The 19,203-nt window shown below is 40.0% G+C and overlaps 1 protein-coding gene across 1 annotated transcript in view; it reads right to left on the reverse strand.

Annotated features, from left to right (window-relative positions):
* Positions 1-19,203, reverse strand: part of mettl15 (methyltransferase 15, mitochondrial 12S rRNA N4-cytidine) — a 74,301-nt gene that overhangs the window by 37,727 nt on the left and 17,371 nt on the right. Inside the window, exon 3 of the mRNA XM_058782923.1 lies at positions 910-1,046. Coding sequence (XP_058638906.1) covers positions 910-1,046 — 137 coding nt within the window. The remainder of the gene's footprint in view (positions 1-909; positions 1,047-19,203) is intronic.

The raw sequence follows: 19,203 nt of genomic DNA on the forward strand, positions 1-19,203 counted from the left end.
GAGGGGAGAAAAGAAGAGACAAGAGAAGGAATAATAATAATAATAATAATAATAATAATAATAATTTTATAATAATAATAGTAAATAATAATTATTAAGTGAGGAGACGAGAAGAGAAAAGAAGAGACAAGAGGAGGAGTAAGGAGAGAAAAAGAGACGAGAGTAGAGGAGAGGAAAGAAGCGGAGCAGAGAGAGAAAGAGACGATTGCGTGGGATGGCTGCTCCTCTTACACAGCCATCCAATAATATTGGCTAATTGCATGATTTCTTCAGCTTCTCCAGCCTCTCATCATGAGTGGGAGTCAAAGGCCTCATTGGTGGAGTATATAGCTGCTGACAGAATAGCTTGTCCTGATTCTCTCTCTCTCCTACGTTGGTTTCTGTAGCAGCGATCCCTCTGAGACAGGTTTCCCCGGAATCCACGTAAAGAGGTATCTCTACCCACGCTGCAGAGTCAGGAACATCTCATTTGGAGCTTTCTTCAGTGCTGCCTCATGCACACGCGCACACACCACACGCCCGCAAAGCCCTCATGCCTGCTCCTCTGGTTCTCTTTTATTAAACACTAGCTCTACTTCTCCCTCTCTCTCTCTCTCCTCATCCTACACTCTCTCACGCAGGAAACAGGGGAACCTGCGTGGGCGGCAGCGTCTCTCCCTGTCATTGAAGCCTTAGGCCCCGTTGACAAATGAGACGCTGGGGCCTTTCGACTGAGCGTGGGTGAGAGCGGGGATTCTGTATCTGCACTGGAGAATCTCTCTCTCACACACACACACACACAAACAAAAACCACAGAGCCCCGTGACCACCACCCACTTGATTGCAACGGGTCACAGGCAGGTATTAAGACACGTGTCGAGTTCTGCTGACAGTTTAGCTCCTGTACCGTGTCCGACTTTGATTACTCACGGGTATTCTTCAGCTAAATGCTGAGCCATTTGGAAAGCTGTGGGGTCACGATCTGCCGCCACCACCGTTACCCCTGGAACCGACTGCAGGATGGCCTTCGAGTGACCTCCGGCCCCAAAGGTCAAGTCCAGGACCACCTGTTGAAAAACATAAAAGAGAACAGAAAGAAAAAGCAAAATGTTTTATCCATGATGAAAACTACTTTCGGCTTGAACAAAGCTGCTTAATGTTCAACCAGACATTGATTTTGCTCTAAGAACGAGGTCGCTGTCCATAAAGTTTGTTGCTACTTTTCAAAGAGGACGGAAAACACATTTGCGCATTCTCCCTCTTTCTCTTCCTTACAAACACGCACGCTCACACTAGAGACACTATCCTGTGTTCTCACTCAAAAGTCAATGCATGAGTCATCGTCTCTCCTGTTGAAAGCGTCTCAGTGGTTTCTTAGAGCCACAGTGGCAGCTACACCTCGGGTCCATTTCCCAGAGCCATCCACCCACCCACTCGTCATACCCTAAACAATACGAATCCATCCTCAATAGCACTGACACAATATATTTGCTGTTAAAATGCCCGATAACCTCTGAAAATATATGATTCATTCACATCTTTGACTCAGAAAAATAGATGTATGAAGAAGAATCTGTTGAGGTCAGAACGTTTAAGGTTTTTGTTTGTTTTCCACCTGAAGTGCAAATCAACTCAAAAAAAAAAAAAAAAAAAATCAAACTTCATTCATTGCTTTTCTCACTCTAGTTACTGGTCTGAAAAGTCTTACGTCTACTAATTATTGTTAACAAATAATACCATATTTACTGCAATTGAAAGAATAATAACCCTAAACGTGTGTGTTTACTTATTCATAGAAAAATGTATGTTACTTTATCATATCTCAGATTTATTAAAGGAATAGCTCACCCAAATATGAAAATTATGTCATTATTTACTCACCCTTGTGTCTTTTAACAACTTGTATGGCTTTTTTCACCCCACACAATGAAAGTGGAAGGTGACCACGACTTTCAAGCTAAATTTTCAAGGCAAGATTTTCATTGAACAAAATTTCAGTCTGTTTCAGACATAAAATGGTCTTCAGAAGAATTGGAATATAGCATGTTAGTCATATGTGAACTATTTTTATGATGCGTTTACGGTGCTTTTTGAGGTTGACCGCTCCTGTTCACTGGTTTCATTGTAATGAAAAGAGCAGCTTCTTCAGAAAACTGTTTATATATAATAAACAATATATAGTAATAGATCCTGCAAAGTTAAACCTACATTGAGGTTTCATTACATTATGAAACACACAGTATTAGAAACATTGTGTGAATTCCATTGAAAATCTGAAGCCACATTTGCTGGCAAAAACAGGCAGTGCTTCTGTTACAGCACATGCGGGTCTTTTTGTTCTTCCTTCATTCCACTGCACACTGATTAACTTGTGAGACACGGACAACATACTCCAAAGCAGACGCCATAGGCCAACAGTTCCACTCCACCGCTGGGCAGCACACCACAAAGACAGAGTAATTAGTAGCTTCTAATGGATACGTGTCATTAGTGCTATCTGGGAAAATACATCGGGGAGAGCAAAAGCAAGGGCCGTGCGTCAGAATGTCACAAGGCATGATTTTCAATTTAATCTCTCGCTAAGAACAAGAAATTTGGTTTCTGTTCACCTCATGGGAGAGACGCCTATGATAGTGCCTGCGCTCGTTCGTGAGTCACTCACTTTTTCATCTTTAAGTTTGAACGTTCATGTTCCTACTTTATATTCCACTGCTTTTCCACATAGTTTTGAGTCGTGTTTTTCATTTTCTTTTATCATTTACAAATGAAAACAGCTGCAGATCGATACTTGTTGTGCACCGTACCCTCAAGTGCATGAGGTCAAAGCCTTTAAATAATGACGCGCTATCAAGCTTTCGCTCTATGTGTCCATAGCAACCAAAAAATCTTCATCCTTCATGCCCTTCTGTCACGAAAAGCCACAAATTAACTTATGGTTCGGAAAGAATTAGATACTCTAAGAAAACCAGATTAAAGAAAGGACTGAATGAGGAAATTGTTGCAATTGTAATTAATAAATCCAGTTTAATGACAGCAACTCGAGCTGATTCAATGTCCAATTTGCCCTTATTAAATAAAAGAGGTTTTGATCACTTTATGCAGACAGACGGTTTTAACAAATAGCTGAAAGAGTGAATGAGACATACTATTAAAACATTTCATGTTTTCGAGATGCTTTGCCCTAGGATAAAATAAATGATTTCCTGGCACACGAGCATCACTGTTTTTCTCTGATTCAATTTCTTCCCGTGTTTTAGAGCTAAATGATTATTCCTCAGTTGATGACTCACTTTCAGCCCTCAAATTCAACTGCCCCCTTATGATACTGACAGGAACAACAACATATGCACTGATGCGGCTCTAGCATACTATAACAGTATAGAGGACTTGCCACACTTTATCTCAACCGCAAAAACAAACATTTCAGAAGTCCCACTTTGCGTATTACAAATGCTCTTTCGTTTGGTTTACCAAAAGAAGCAGGAAAAAAGCTCAAGCTGGTTAAAATTGACCACCTCCTCTCTGAAACATCAGCACAGAGATGGGGCTTTTTGGGGGCGTTGGGCTCAGAGAGAAAGAGACAGAAGCATGCGGATCGATAGTGACGTTGGTGGAGGGGTGCGAGCGTGCATGAGCAGAACAGGAGGTCATCAATGGTGGAGGGGCTGCGTCTCCCTCTCCTGTCTGAAAAGCAGGCAGAGCTAAAGGGGAGGGAGAACAAGACGACACGATGAGTCACAACAACCAGCTTCAGTACGCCTGGTGTGCCATTCAATACTAGTGAGAGGAGGAGAGAGAGAGGTAGATACACAGAGAGAATGAAAACATGTAGAAAAAGAAAAAAAAAATATTAAAAACAAAACAGAAACTCTGCATTAGGTTGGCCTTTGCTGAAAGGGCCCCTGTTGGAGGAAAAAGGCTTTTGACTGGATTTAGTCCCACTTTAATATTATCTGACATCTGGTTAAGTCAATAGATAATCATTACAACACTTCATTATGCCTATTTCTGTGATTATCTAGGGAAAACACAATCATAATGAGTGAGACATGACACTAACATTTTCTAAAGTTTAAATTAGTGATTTAATCGATTTTAAAATATATGTTCTTCTATCCCAGGTAATATGTAGCATGCCTAAGCATCACTGGATTAGTTTGGTGTGGGACTATTTGTTCACAAGCATTGTTTTTGCTGTTCTTTTCTGTGACGTTAATGGCACATAAGTTACAGCTTCAACTACAAAATGAAAAGCTTTGAAATCTGTAGTATTCATCAAATAGTTTAAGTAAATAAATGACTTTTTTTTGTGTAATAAAAAAGAGCCCCATGATCACTAAATATATGCTTACCATTAAGTATATACTTAATGGACCTTATGTAGCTCTTCCCCTTTACAGCACTGTGCTTGTTGTCTTTTGTCTTCCAGTTTATATTTCCACAGCGTGAAAGTAAGGTCATACAAATTTATGAATGAACTGCTCATTTTTGTTATGACATCCATTTCAAACATTACATTGCTCATGACAACTTTCGATTAACTCTACAATAAGTAAATCCACTTCACCAGCTAATAATTTTTCAACACCAATACTGTCGCGCTACTGCAAAAACTGACAAAATTCTAAAGATGGCTGTGCACTTGTTTCTCTGATGCATAAGGTCTATAAAATACGCTTGAAAATATGAAGATTTGATGGATTTGACCTCTTTCAAATGATATAAAATTAGTGCTGTCAATTAATCACGATTAATCACATCCAAAATAAAAGTTTGTTTACATAATATGCGTGTGTACTGTGTATATTTATTATCTATATTTAAATACACACTCATACAGTATATATATATTGAAAATATTTACATGTACATACAGTATTTATATTTAAATAATTTATATTATATATAAATATGTAATATACAATTATAACATACATTTCTTAAATATATACGTGCATGTGTGTGTATTTATATATACATAAATATACACAGTACACATACATATTTTATGTAAACAAAACTTTTATTTTGGATGTGATTAATCACAATTAATCGTTTGACAGCACTATATAAAATGCAAATGTTTAAGTGAATCAAGGTGCATCTTCTGATCTTTAGTAACGATTCATCTTTGTTCATACTTCAATCATGACTCTTCATTTTCCACATGAAAAAACATACAGAAGTGAATTCTTATGTTATATTTCTTTTTCAGTAATTCATTAGGTTTTTTTTTTTTTTTTGTGCTCTGAAAGATGGCTCTTTATCGCTCTCCAGTATCAATCAAAATGCCTTCCGGAGAGCACAACGCATCAAACGATGTCTTCTTTTATCTCGACCGAAAGGGAAACGGAGAGGTATGAGCTGAGGAGAGAGTATGGAGAACAAGGGATGATGAAAAAAAAAAAAAAAAAGCATATAAAAACATTTGTATATAAATAATAAAAATACCATATATAAACAAATACATCAAAAATAAAATAAAATAAAATAGATAAAATAAAAAATAACAAAATAACACATGTGAATATGTACAAACTATATACCCGGAAGCAGGGCTGCATTAACCATTGGGCTAGGCGGGGCTGAAGCCCCAGAGCCCGAGCAAGGAGGGGGCCCGTGATTGGCTGTGGAGTAGATTGACTGGTCATTGGTAGCAACGATCGCCAAAGCCCCACCACACCCCCCACTTATTAGCGCTATTATTTAGTGGAGCTTTTCCATAAATTTCATTCACGTTTGAATTTGTTTTACCAATCAAATGCATTTATTTTATATTTTGCTTTTGAACGACCTGTGTATCAGGTGACCGCTGCATCCGCACTCACCTCTCTTCGCTTCGTTCTGGCATAATCTGGAAATGGTCATGCAAAGAACAATCTTCAATAAGTAAAAATGTCAGCTATTCTAAAAAAAAAAAAAAAAAAAAAAAAAAAGAGTAGAGCGGGAAAAACATGAGTTAGTCAGTAAAATTCACAGCGATCACGTTATTTTACTAAAGCTGATGTTGGAGTGGAAGTTGTGGAACAGCAAGTGGACCGGACACATGGAGTAGATAAAAACATAGCGTCATCGTCGCCACAGATTTTAGGTTAATTTGGTTATTAACTTGCTTGTGTTTGAACAAACTCTATAGGCCTATATTCACTTTTGGGTTGAGAAATAATCCGATAGAAATATGTCAATCGTTTTGCACGTCATGATGTTAGCTTATCGTTTAAACTCATTTTAAACATTGTGGTTTAAAAACAAATTTAACTGTTCAGGGACATTAAGAAGCGGGGCAGAATACATTTTGGCAAATGCACGCGTTACAGCCTAAAACACGCGGTGCACACCTGCGCGTAAAGCACCTGCCTAAACTTGAGTTATTTTTCGCGCCTTGTTCTTAAACGTTCAAATACACAGTTGTGTGTCAAAATGCCCTTCCTGAAACTCATACAGGTTAAGAAAAACAACAGAATTTTCATTTTTGGGTGAGCTATTCCTCGAAAGCAGCCTAATATAGCTGCTGTTGCCATTTGTGTCAATAATGTGAATCAAACATCAGAAAGAAAATCACTCCATGTCCTTGACTGAATCACTTTTGTAAAATAAGAATGAATCTATATTGAATTTATATAGTGAAGACTATTCATTCTATTTGTACATTTACTTTACATATTTGTACATCTACAATATAAAGTTTTTTTATTCAGTGCTTTAAGTTTTTCCAAGTAGGTCGATTTGTTATGTATCTTTGTTCTCTTGTCATTCGTGACTGTTTACTTGTCTTCAGTAAGCTTGGTTTTATTTAGGTTAGTATTATTTTTTGTGATATTGTAATTAGTAACAAGAATTATGAAATTTCAGTGCATCAAAAATGTAGAATAAAAATCCTATTTAAAGCTATATATATAATTATTGTGATGGGGGGCCCTGCAGTAAGTCATAGCCCCGGGGCCCAGTGAGGTCTTAATGCGGCCCTGCCCGGAAGTACATATACATCTAGAAGGTCCAACTTGAGGCGAGTCAGTATTGTCGCAGAACTTAATCATTAAGAGAAGAGAACACTCCAAGCAAGCAAAAAAGTACTTGAAAAGCACAAGGCAGGAGCTTGAAAAATGTAGATTTCAAAGTCACTGAATATCCTTTGTAGTACAGTCATATCAAGATATAGAAAAAGTTCAGCACAGCTGTATATCTACAAGACTGTCCTGAAAAATGTGGCTGTGCAAGAAAGAAACTGAAGGAAAGAGGGAAGGGACTAAGGAACTAATGACTACTTCAAGCTTCAACGGCTAAGATACAACAGCCTTTGCCTGGCATGTGGGAAACTATGAAGCCAGCTGGAAGAATGTTCTGTAGACTGATGAGACCAAAATTGAGGTTTTTGTCACCAGACTAAACTCCACGTTTGGCATAAGAATCTCGAGAAACCCACCATCCCCATGGTGAAACATAATGGTGGGAGTTTCACGCTGTGGGGACGCTTCTCTCCAGCAGGCCTTGGAAGACTCGTGACGGCAGTAGGTAAGAAAAAAAACAAAAAAAATGCAGCAATATCAAGGGGAAATCCTGGAGGAAAACCTGATCGAGTCTGCAACCTGATAGAGTCTGCAAGACACCTGCGACTTGGGAGTAGATCTGTTTTTCAGAAAGACAATGACCTTAAACTCAGAGACAGCTTTACAGGATTAAAACAACAATGTTAACGCACTAGAGTGGCTAAGCCAGAATCCACAATCCAACTGAGAATTCATTGGTGGACAAGAGATGAAACCGGACTGAGCTTGAGCATTTCTGCAGAAGAAGAACGGAGACAAATTTCAGTGGCCAGATGTGCAAAGATGTTCTACGACTCAATGCTGGAACTGCTACCACGTGCTAAGCACCGACTAAAAGGAGATGCACACATATGCAAACAATGCAAACTTTGTATACATTTTGACCAATTTGTTGAACAGAAATAAGAATTTCTGTGGTCAAAAAAAGCTAAATCATCCCTCTGTGGTTCACTGTTGTGGGGGGGTGAACACACTTTTCTAACACAGTGCGTAGGAAAAAGTCAAAATAGGAATTGGCCTAAAGAATTGACCCTCAACACAGCTTCAGAGATTGTAGGGTTTTTTCAAGCCATTGAGCCGTTAAGTCATCTCTGCTCTTTGGCTTGGCTACAGTGCTGGAGTCGTGAGCGTATGAGACAAGGGCGCAGTGTGCAACAATTGTGGGTTAAGTGCCTTCCTCCAGGGCATAACAACAGAACCACAGGTACATCAGAACCAGCTGCTCTTCTGCACCCTTAAACAGCACTCAAATTGAAGGTGAGAGTAGCTCTCAAATCTCATTCACAAACATTCAAACAGAGCGCATTAAAAGCGAGTCGCAACAGGTTTGACATCTCTGATGTGAAACATTGTTGATTCTCATGTATGTTTTAAACTGATGGAACACACAGTTTCAATATGTGGAAACAGCAGACTGAAAGACTTTCAATAAATAACAATTTACATTTCAGCCTGTTCCTCACACAAATTGCATTGATTCATTGTATAGTGCTTTTTGTCAGCTTAAAGGGATAGTTCACCCAAAAAACGAAAATTCTGTCATTAATTACTCACGCTCATGTTGATCCAAACCCGTAAGACCTTTGTTCATTTTCAGAATATAAAGATTTTTTTGATTAAATCTGAGAGCTTTCTGACCCTCCATAGACAGCAAGGGTCCTACCACGTTGACGGACCAGAAAGGTACCAAGAACAACGACAAAATAGTCCATGTGACATCAGTGGTTCAAACCTTAATTTTATGAAGCTATGAGAATACTTTTTGTGTGCAACAAAAAAAAAAAAAAAATTTAAATCAACAATTCTCATGGCGGATACCCATCTTCACCCAATTTAAGTATATTCTTTTTACATTTATGACTGTTTATGCAATTGAGTTACCATAATTATTTTGTTGATCCTCGTACTGAACAGTCCTGTTACATAAAGTAAGATATGTAGCAACAGTGCATGAAAAGTGAAGCTGCCACTGTCTTTACCACAATAAATGGGGTGTAAATGATATGTTCAAAAGTGTTTTCACCTCACTGTAGTCAAGAGGGTCTACCTTTCCTCAAGCTTCATTAGACAACCCAAGATTTCACCAGATAGCCGATGGGACGGAATGGGACATTTCGCTATACGCTTGGAGCATGACAGTTAAGCAGGCCGAAGGGACTGATGATTTTTTTCCGTGGTGTCACTGTGCACAGCTAATTACCCACAAGTGACGCCTCGTCAGCTCACCTGTGGATTTGTGTAAATCACTTCGAGGTTCCTCAGCTACTTGGCTTGAGTAGGCGGCATCTCATGCATCTGTACCCATGCGAGTACACTACACTAAGACACACATTGGATCTTCCCACGTGTTACGAAGCCCTCTCCGAGCAAACCTAACTTTGACATTTGTCTCAAAGCTTCATTAACACCTCACATTAGAACTTGACAACACAACATCCAAAAATAACATTTTAAAGTGAAGCCATCACAATGTTTCATACCATGCTTTTGAGCTGTTTCTAATTTTAATGTAGGAGCCATAAAGGTATTCTCCTCCTCAGGTGCCTGTAACAACGCGCTAGAGCAAAGCGATGCAGTTCTCCGCCGTTAAGATCAATCGGTAACATCCTCCAGCTAAACTTTATAACCTTGATGGCTTTGAAGGAGTTGTCTCTTCTTCTAAAACCATAGTGACGCAAGGTGCAACATCCCAGCATCAGATGCGACAACCTCTGACTACCTCTACCATGACGAAAGCACCAAGCAAGCTCAAAATAGCATACCGGTCCCGTGGGACAACCACTGGGTGTTGGCTCAGAGCATCTCTGTGTTTTTTTTGTTTTTGTTTTTTTTACCTAGTTTCCTCTGAAGCTCTCATTTCTCCTGGTCACCGGTTTTGTTTACGTGCAGGGCCGACGGGTGAATGGGATTGATGGAAGAATCTGTTTTTAGCTGGATAAAATAAAACAGACTAAAAAATTAATGTCTCCTGCAGCATAGTCAGACAGCAATCTTTTTATATGGGACTCTGGCCCTTTAAGAAACCTGCCTTCTCCACTGCCGGAGATGGACGTAACAACTCCCTGAAGGATTTGGCTATAATGGGCTTGGCATTTGCAATGGTGATTGACACTGAAGACGAAGTGAGTCATCTGCATTGATATTTCATACAGAGTGGTGTTGAAGGCCGGGCTCCCTGGTCTTACAGGACCGATGCAGCTCTGGGAAGAGAGTAGAGGTGAGACGTATGGGCACAATGTCAGAGATCACAACGGAACGGCTCAGTGGTTTTTCACAAAGAGAAGAAATCCATATCACCTCTTTTATCGACATGTCAGGTCAGGGACTGAAAAAAGGGTCCGTCTGTAATGACAGCACTAAAAAAGCACAAGTTTTGTAAAGTTGTTTAACATGCTAAATGAGGTGAGGGATAAGACGAGGCCTTCCAGACTGCATTTTCTGCCTTCGCCAGCAGAGGGGACAGGAGAGTAAGGAGTTACTCTGAATTTCAAAGTATGCTCAGGAGGGTCACTACTGCCGCCAGACAAAGACTTTCCAGTCAAGCACACTCTGTCACAGCCTGTCAAACTACTGTTTGTGTGGAAAAAAAACCCGCAAAGCACGCATCAACAAGACAAAGCCGTGGCAAAGAACAGATGACCCACACGTATTTGCAAACAGCGGCAATCGAGTACCTTTTCCCGATTTGGCATACAGCACCGACCAGAGACAGACAGATGAGTCAATAGACCCGTCTCTCAATTGCTCACTGCAATAAGTGAAGAAGGCCGGCAACCTGAGAGATGGTACAAATTCTACCTGTGTCTCCCATGCCCAGTTCAGTTACAGCAGGGGATCTAAAATGTCAACCAGGGGAAGTTTTGGAAATATCTCCTTACACCAATAGACGCACCATTAAGGAGAGAGACCGAATAGAACAGGATCGCTTTTCCTCATCATGTGGTTGCCATGGCACAAGGGAGATTGGGTGGGGGGGTGGAAACGGGTGGCTTGTTACTTTTTTTTTTCCATTCTGTGTTCGAGCTTGACACAAGATTCGGTTTACATGTAATTTGTAGGTGCGCTAATGGAGAGCATGTCTGTCGAACACCCCATTCGCAAACTTTAGCTACAATATCTAGGTGGAAAAAAAATAAATAAATTGTGTCACTTATTCTTAAGAAACATGTTGGCTCAATGGTGTCTCTGAACATAGACTGAGTATCAAAACTACAGCCGCCAAACAAATGCCCTCTCTGTCCGTAACAAGTCATTCTTACTGCACACTTTCATCAGCATAATCTCACACTTCAACTAGAGATTAGTTCATTGATCGGACTAGGTTTGAGATTGAAAAAAAAAGAAAAAAGTAAAACAGCATGCATCCAGGCCTCCGAGAGCCTGTCAAACTCTTCTGGGAAAAGGGAGTTTCCTCTATAATTACCCCCCTTGTCACTAATTTGCATAACTAGCTGGATGATTGACACCGCTGACAAAATCCTGCAATGTAATGACTATATTTGTACACCTCAGTGTTGTACAGCTGTGCGTCTAGCATAGCAAGTGTGGCTGTGAGCACACAGAGTGGGCTGTTACAAATAAAACATAACTGTATGAAGCACAGATATGCACACTGAATTGCTATTTACATAGCAGAGTATTACATTACTTTGATTTGCATTTTCAGGGGGATTTATTGATTTCAACTTATTCAATAAGGACACACCAATTAAAACTCTGGCCAATATGGACGAGTCAATAATTATTTGCAATTTACAGCAGATAACAGATGAAGGGCCAATATTAAAACGTTGTCTGTTTTGTTTGTTGCCATTTTACCAAAAAAAAAACAACCATGACTACTATACAAATTAAAGGTGCTCTATGTAATTTTTTTGACTATACATAAGCATAAAAAAAAAAAACTTAAAATGTTTAGATATTCAGGAAACATGCAACTAAGTTCACATACTTGTTTCTCCAAAAAAACAATCCTACAGCAAGTTATTCTACTTTAAAATCTGCATTCCGTGTTGGAATATCTGTTTTTGTTTTGGTCTGTTTGACTCCGACAAATTTAGCCAAATTTCGACACCCCGGGTTGCCAGTTGGTGGAAAACACAGCGTATTGCAGCATGGAAGCCAGCAAATGAACAGGGTCAGAAATCTCAGATTCTATGGCCAGAGGCATACTGAAATGCAGATAAATCAACTTATCAAACTTACAATGTTAGGATCGTCGCCATTCATTGTCAACTGCTTTTGTTTTTGTTGCGTGTCCTCAATCTGGCAACCAGCGTAGCGTCTAAGAAGGCTTCCCAGGAGAAATTAGTCTCTCCAATATTTTGAATTTAGACAGCAGTACCCATTTCAACCACTAGCTGACAATATTACATACTGCACCTTTAAAGTTTATTTTGTCTAAATAAAATGTATCTAAAAAAATAAAAAATTAATCATTTAAAATTCTACAAATGGAATTTAGGTGATTCACAATATAATATACAGTATGAAAAATTATATTTATTTTTCTGGTTTGTAAGGCAAATAGGTTTACCCTTTACTGCACTTTGTAATTCTTCTAGTTACCTAATAGCAGCTAATGAATCAGAAGTTTCACCCATTCAAAAGGAAATATCTTACTTCCAAGTTGAAAAATAAGATTAGATTGTGCATCCCTAAAATTCGATCCAAAAAATAAAAAATAAATAATAAATCAATAATCTCATTTTTACAAAACTGACATAATAGTTGTCAAAGGAAGTCATCAGAGTACCTAAAACGATCAAAACAGACATCCATGAAGTGGAAGTTTTTCTGTCCCATCCATTTGATGTTGTCATATTTATGCTGGACTATGCTACCAGAAAGCATGTCAAAACATAGTCCAAGATGGCTTCCAGTAACACACTTGGCAAGCTGGGAGGAATTTGAGTGATGGACATAGACCAGGTGAATGTTTACAATCTCAACCATGTTCCTGAGAAACAAAAGATTGACCCAGAAACACTTAAAAGCAGGAGAGGGCCACTGGACCCCTGCCAAATACTAGTACACTGCAAGAATTCTGGGCCAAAGAGAAAAGAGAAAGGGGCTAGGCAACCAATGAGGTGCCTGCCAAAGGACAGGAAGAGCTTCTGGCAATTACTCTGTCAAGAGGAATTGTGTAGTTGATTGTCCCCATTGAAGTAGACCGCCAAGATGCATGTGTTCTCTTGCTCTACACCGCTTGTTTGTATAGCATCCGAGAAGGACCAACCTGACATGCTTCCACGAGTCTACGAACGGATGGGACGAGGACGACAGGGATAACAGTGGAAAAACATTTTTTCATCCCACTCAAAGATGCAGCCCTTGCCTCCTTAACCACATGTTGTGTAACGGATTAAGTCCGAACTCTCACAGACAGAGCGCTTTATGCCAAGGCTGTTTTTAACTGCCTCTGTTATTTGTAGAGTAGATTTGTCTATTGTTAGTCTGAATAAATAGCAGAGAGCGACAAAAAACACACAACATTCCTCTACTATTGAAGTGTTCACAGGAAGGCCTGATCCAGTGAAGAGCACAACAGAGGCCTCGCAGTCAAAACACCACATTCACGTGCCACCATACAGCCTCGGCAGCGAGGCCGATGTTTGCAGAGTCTCATCACCACCTTGAATGATGGCTGTAGATATTCGTGTTGACGTTGTCTTGACTTAGTGCGTGTGGGCAGTTTAAGGTGACTATATCTACCTTGCAGAGGGATGAGCAAGGAAAAGCCTAAGGCTACCGCCGAAAGAGAAACTAATCCGAGCTGTTCGGAGATCTGTTGCCTGTCCCATGGACCACCCCCGGGTGAGTCTGCAGTAATGTATGCTGCTGTCAGTGGATGCTTTAGTATGGATGTTTCTGTACTGTATAGCTGTGTAGTGTGCTCATTTGCTCCCGAGCACACTGTCAATGTCCTATCACACGGAGCCCGACAGCCTCCCCGCCCCCATGCCACCAACTCTGCCCCCCAGCTCATCAACTTTTTATGAGGCGACAGGGACATGTGTTCATTGGAGGTCTGCAGTGATACTGTAACAGCTCTTTGCGCTCCACCACAGTCTGTCTGCAACCTGTATCTTAAACTATTTTAAACCGTACTTCCTCGCAAACTTGGCCTTCGTTCAGAATTTTATCCAGCGAGCTTGTACCTGCTTTAGTTTTAAATTGGACTTCATGCCAAGTTCAAACCCTATAATAATTTAAAAAGTTGGTCTCATTCCATTTGAACAGCCCAAATCATCAACGATGATAAAATATGGATAAAGACGAAAACAAACTAAAGCCATCTCCCTCCCCCAGGGAGGTGTTTAACACATTACCCTCGGCATTAGCCAGCATGTCTTATTCAGAAGCTTTGCCTGTGTTACAAGGATGTGAATATTCTAGCACCTCCTGGGTCGGAAGAAGGGGGAAAGAGGGAAAACATACAACTCTTGGATTTCTGTTCGGTAATCAAACCACGAAGCGGCCGCAGATATCATTGTTTATTTATCTTTGAACCCAATTTAGAGCAAAAGGTCTTTGCACGTGAGACGACCAGTTATGAGATGAGAAGGTTTGTAGCTCTCCAAAATCTACCTTTCGTACTCCTGTCTGACTGGCATTGATAATAGATTTATCTCGAGTCTCAGAGGCCCCGAAAAGGCCAAGATCCTTCACTCACATCGGTGTGCCGCGAGAGTGAGAAAAGTGCGAGACGGGCGATAACAGAGATAACTTTTGAAAAATTAGCCCTATTGATTCCTGCCACGCTTTCGCATCTGGTTAACTGCCTTGTCGGGTGGTAAAGGCTTTAATAGGCCCGCAGTCAGTCATGCACTGACAGACTGTGGGCTCGGGCCCATTGACCAAGCAGAGCTAAGCCAAGATCTGATGGAGGACCCCCTCAATCCTGCAGGGAGAGGAGGTGGAGGGGGATAAAGATAGGAGATGGATATCCCGAGGAAGGGATTTATGTCTGGACGGACGCCCCCGCAGACGTCACAGGGTGTTAACTATGGCACATGCAGCAGCTCCTGTCTCCACCCACCCCTCACTCTGAGAAGTCCTGCAAAACTTTCCATGCTGACAGGCTTTCTTTATGCACCAGACAGGGAGTGAAATCTTTGCTCGTGTCTGGGAGAGAAAGCTCTGAAAGCTCAGGGAGAGGAAGCCTCTGAGAATGTCATTGCTGGGGTGTGTGGCAGGGTCTTTATTAATTAACCTTCATGTATCCTTGTAACTTTTTTCCCCCGGCCAACATGTTCCCATGCAATTATGAGCAGGTCTCCTTGTGTGCTTAATAAAAATATCTACCATAAAAACAGAGCTGTTCAGATTTTTCCAATGGGTTTCCCGTGGTTTTACAAGTAAAAATGGGTCCTGTGGTAAACGTTACTTGAAGATACTTGGACAATTTGCTCTACAACATAAATTACACATAGTCATAGCTCAAGCTAATTATGAATACTTGAATCAATAATTTAATAAATGGTGATATTAAAGTACGATACCATTTTGTCAAATTAAAAAAACTAAAATTAATCAGAATTATTAAATTATTTGTGTTTTCAAAAATTTACTTTAAGTGAGCATTAGATGACTGCACAGGGAATATAATAGGCACTTATAGAGAGAGACCTTTTCATAGTTCATAGAACTATTGGTGGAAGTTCCTGCTTTTTGGCGTGTTCACACACGTTCCTACGTTACTTCCTTTTGCACACAAAACACCGGCTACCCGGCATTTTTAAAAAAGCTGTGTAAAAATATTTACTTCACGAATATGGAAAACAGCAAATGGCATTTACCTGTTGTCTGCAGCGTTGAGTTCTTTTTTCAGGCTCAATGATATGTAACTCTGCAAGTTGTCATAGGAGATTTAGTCCGATTTTCGTGCTTTTTTTAAATCATGTAAATTGTGTGTTTAAATTCTATCTCCATTATCACAAAACCCACGACACACATTAAAAACAGCTCCGATTACGGCATCCAGGAAAATGGCCCAAGAGGGAAATTGGTTCTCTAGTAACCACCATGCTAGCTAGTTCCTAGAACTATGTGGTGCAAAAGTGCCTAATGTAAAAGTAGAGGAAACAAACATGCACAAATACATATATTGTAGAATTGACCGACATTATCTTCAAGAAATTTCTACCAAAGATGCTATTTTACTTATAACTGAAAAACCCCAGAGGTAGTCTGCCTGCAAATTGAGGCCACAACCGAACAGATCTACATCTACACCATGAAATTTAGCATGTTAGCATCTAGGTCCAAGCAAAACTTTAAAAAAAAAAAAAAACACAGAGATTGCTAGAACCGATGTCTTCCTCAGACAATAAAAGATGCTAACATGCTAAATTTAGCCCAAGCAAAACTTCAAAGAAGCTTAGCATTTATTTGAATGGAGAGCACTAGATCCACTGTCTTCCTCAGTCTAAATTTAGCATGTTAACATCTTTTGCCATCCAAGCAAGACTTCAAAAAGCTTAGCATTTCTTTGAAAGGAAAGCGCTGGAGCCACTGTCTTCTTCGGGTTTTTTCAGATGTTTTCTCTGGCTACTCAGTCACAAGGGGCAAAGAAAAACGAGTGCTGAGGGGACAAAACGTAATGAATACGAAGCCAGCAGACACAATCTGCACAGTATGTTCAAACACAGCATGTATCACGACAAATATAATATGTGCAGAACAGGTCAATTGTGGAGCCCTCGGTGACATACACAGTACACACACACACCGACCGTTTTAAATTATTGAGTATCACTGCGTGCGGCATTGGCAATAATGAAATGTTGGAGAAAGGATACAGCGGCGGTGTAGTTCTGACTCTGGCAGTAGTGAATGACAGCTGATAATGAGATGTTTTGATACTGAAGGTGAGGGAAAGCTGGAGAGAGACAGCGCCTATGTGCCTCTATGACTCACACACCCATCTGAGAAACTATAACTCCTCTCTCCTTTCTTTCTCCCTCTCTCTGTTCTTTCTCTCTCCGCAGGATCTAGGAAGCACTACCTGAGTTTCATCAAAACGCTTATTAATAAGCATGGCAGTCCAACTACATCATTCATCATTGTTTTCATCAGGGATGAAAGAGGACGGTGCAGAATCTGTGGTGAGCGTCAAGGGTTTAACCAGAGAAATGTCTAGCGGTTGGACCCGAGTGTTAGGAATCTGTTGTGTGAAATGCTAAGGAAAGTGAAACGCAAATTACAAAACATTCCATGGTTTTACCATGATTTTTAAACACTGGACCATGGCACTGTTTGAAGTACCTTTGAATATGGTGTAAATAATGGTATGAAAACAGGAAACACAAAATAATAATGTAGCAGTGATAGTATCAGATGATGATACTGTGATATTGAAATGTATGCACCATGGATTTTACATGGTAGCAACATGGAACTTTTTTGTAATTAATCAATTAGTACCATGATACTGTATATAACAATTTCCTATGGTATAATTATCATTTGATATCTGCACTGTATTATGATATCAGCACTGCTGAAAGACAGATTAGCACTAAAGTTGCAACAGATCTTTTATAACATACATCTGAGTGACACAGATTATTCAAGAAGAAATGATGTGAAGTAAGGACTTATTTCTATTCATCAGTTGATAATTGGATGGATGTAGACCTCAATACAAGATTGCAATCAATTGTAAAAAAAGGGGCTTGGCGAACAAAATGACTCGAGAAGTCTGATATATTGTACGTCACCAGTGAGAAGTCTTTTTACTGGAAGATAGTGTAATTTTAATTTAAAATTACATGGCTATAGTTACAAAAAAAAAAAAAACTTATGCACAGATGAATCAATCACAATAAGCTCAGTAAGAAAATAGATGAATTTCCATTCCATTATAAAAACAAAAAAAGTCAAGCTTTGAGTAAATTTCCTCTTCTCCCGCACACAGAGCTAATTGTTTGTCCCGTATGTAGACATGCATGCTCTCTATTCAGAGTGGTTAAGGTTTAAAGTCCAGCCTGCAAAACTGGGGTACGATTCAAAAGATCTGCCAATACCAGAGGGCCTCCTTTAATATGCCTAAATGAGAGCAAGACAAAAAAACAAGGTCATATCTGATCTAGCACCCTCTATTCAACAGCAGCCCTCGATAGAGCCCGGCCTGTATTTAAAGAGCTTTGCTCGCTTGGATGAAGCAGGGAGTATTACACTATTGTCAGCAAGCTATAGGACAGAAACAATACATGCTATATTTAAACTCTAATGAAACCAAATTCAGAGTAAACGCTTACAGTGGGAGGGGGAAACGGCTTGAAGCCTGGAAGTTACTCTTAAAAAGTAAGAGAGAGAGCAAAGGGAAGGGGAAAAAATGGAGAGAGATGGAATCCATCCTGAAGGTGAATTTCGTGCCAGTAGATGTGGACAAAGGAGGCGCTGATCTGTGACTATTAGGACCTGTAAAGAGAGGTCTAGTTAAATGAAGACAGTCTTGTAAAAGAGTGATGACAGAGTGAGAGAAACAGAGACAGAGAGACATGAGGGATGGGAGGAGGAGTTCAAGTCATTTGATTATGTTTTAGAGAAAGGAGGAGAGATGAAAAGAAAGAGAAGGATATAGGGATGGAAGGATGGATGGGTGGAGAGGGACAGAGAATGTGAATGGTGCAGTGGATAAGGCCTCTGACAGAGGGAGCCCTGAGGCACAGCATTTTAAGACAGAGGAATTAGCAGTTCATAGAGGATTTTATATAGCAAAGGCCGCTGGATGGGGGAAGAGCACAGGAAGAGTGCACAAATGCAACCTACTTACAAAGAACTAGTTAAAGGCATAGGGTTTAAATCGGGCCGGAACGATCCGGAATGGCCCATCGCACAGAGTTCAGCTCAGTCCCTCTCACACTAAGAGACGAGACTGTGCTGCAACTCTTAGTTCCTTGTTCACCCCTACTTGTTTCCGTATGGAGCAAGTAAAAATCCCATTCCCATTGATTTCTAGCGATAACCTATTAATTTTTCAAGACAGACCTACCAGGAGCTCCGTGAATGTACAGCACAATGTGCTTCTGTATAAACCATAAGCCAGCATGAGTTAATTTAAAAATATATATAAATTTACAATTTACATTTTACCTAAGAACTACAATACGCATAATCCTGAGGAGAGATCCACCAATCAAAGAAGTCTGTTACTGTGGAAACAGGAATT

The sequence above is a fragment of the Onychostoma macrolepis genome, chromosome 07 (genome assembly GCF_012432095.1).
Source record: "Onychostoma macrolepis isolate SWU-2019 chromosome 07, ASM1243209v1, whole genome shotgun sequence".
NCBI lineage: Eukaryota > Metazoa > Chordata > Actinopteri > Cypriniformes > Cyprinidae > Onychostoma > Onychostoma macrolepis.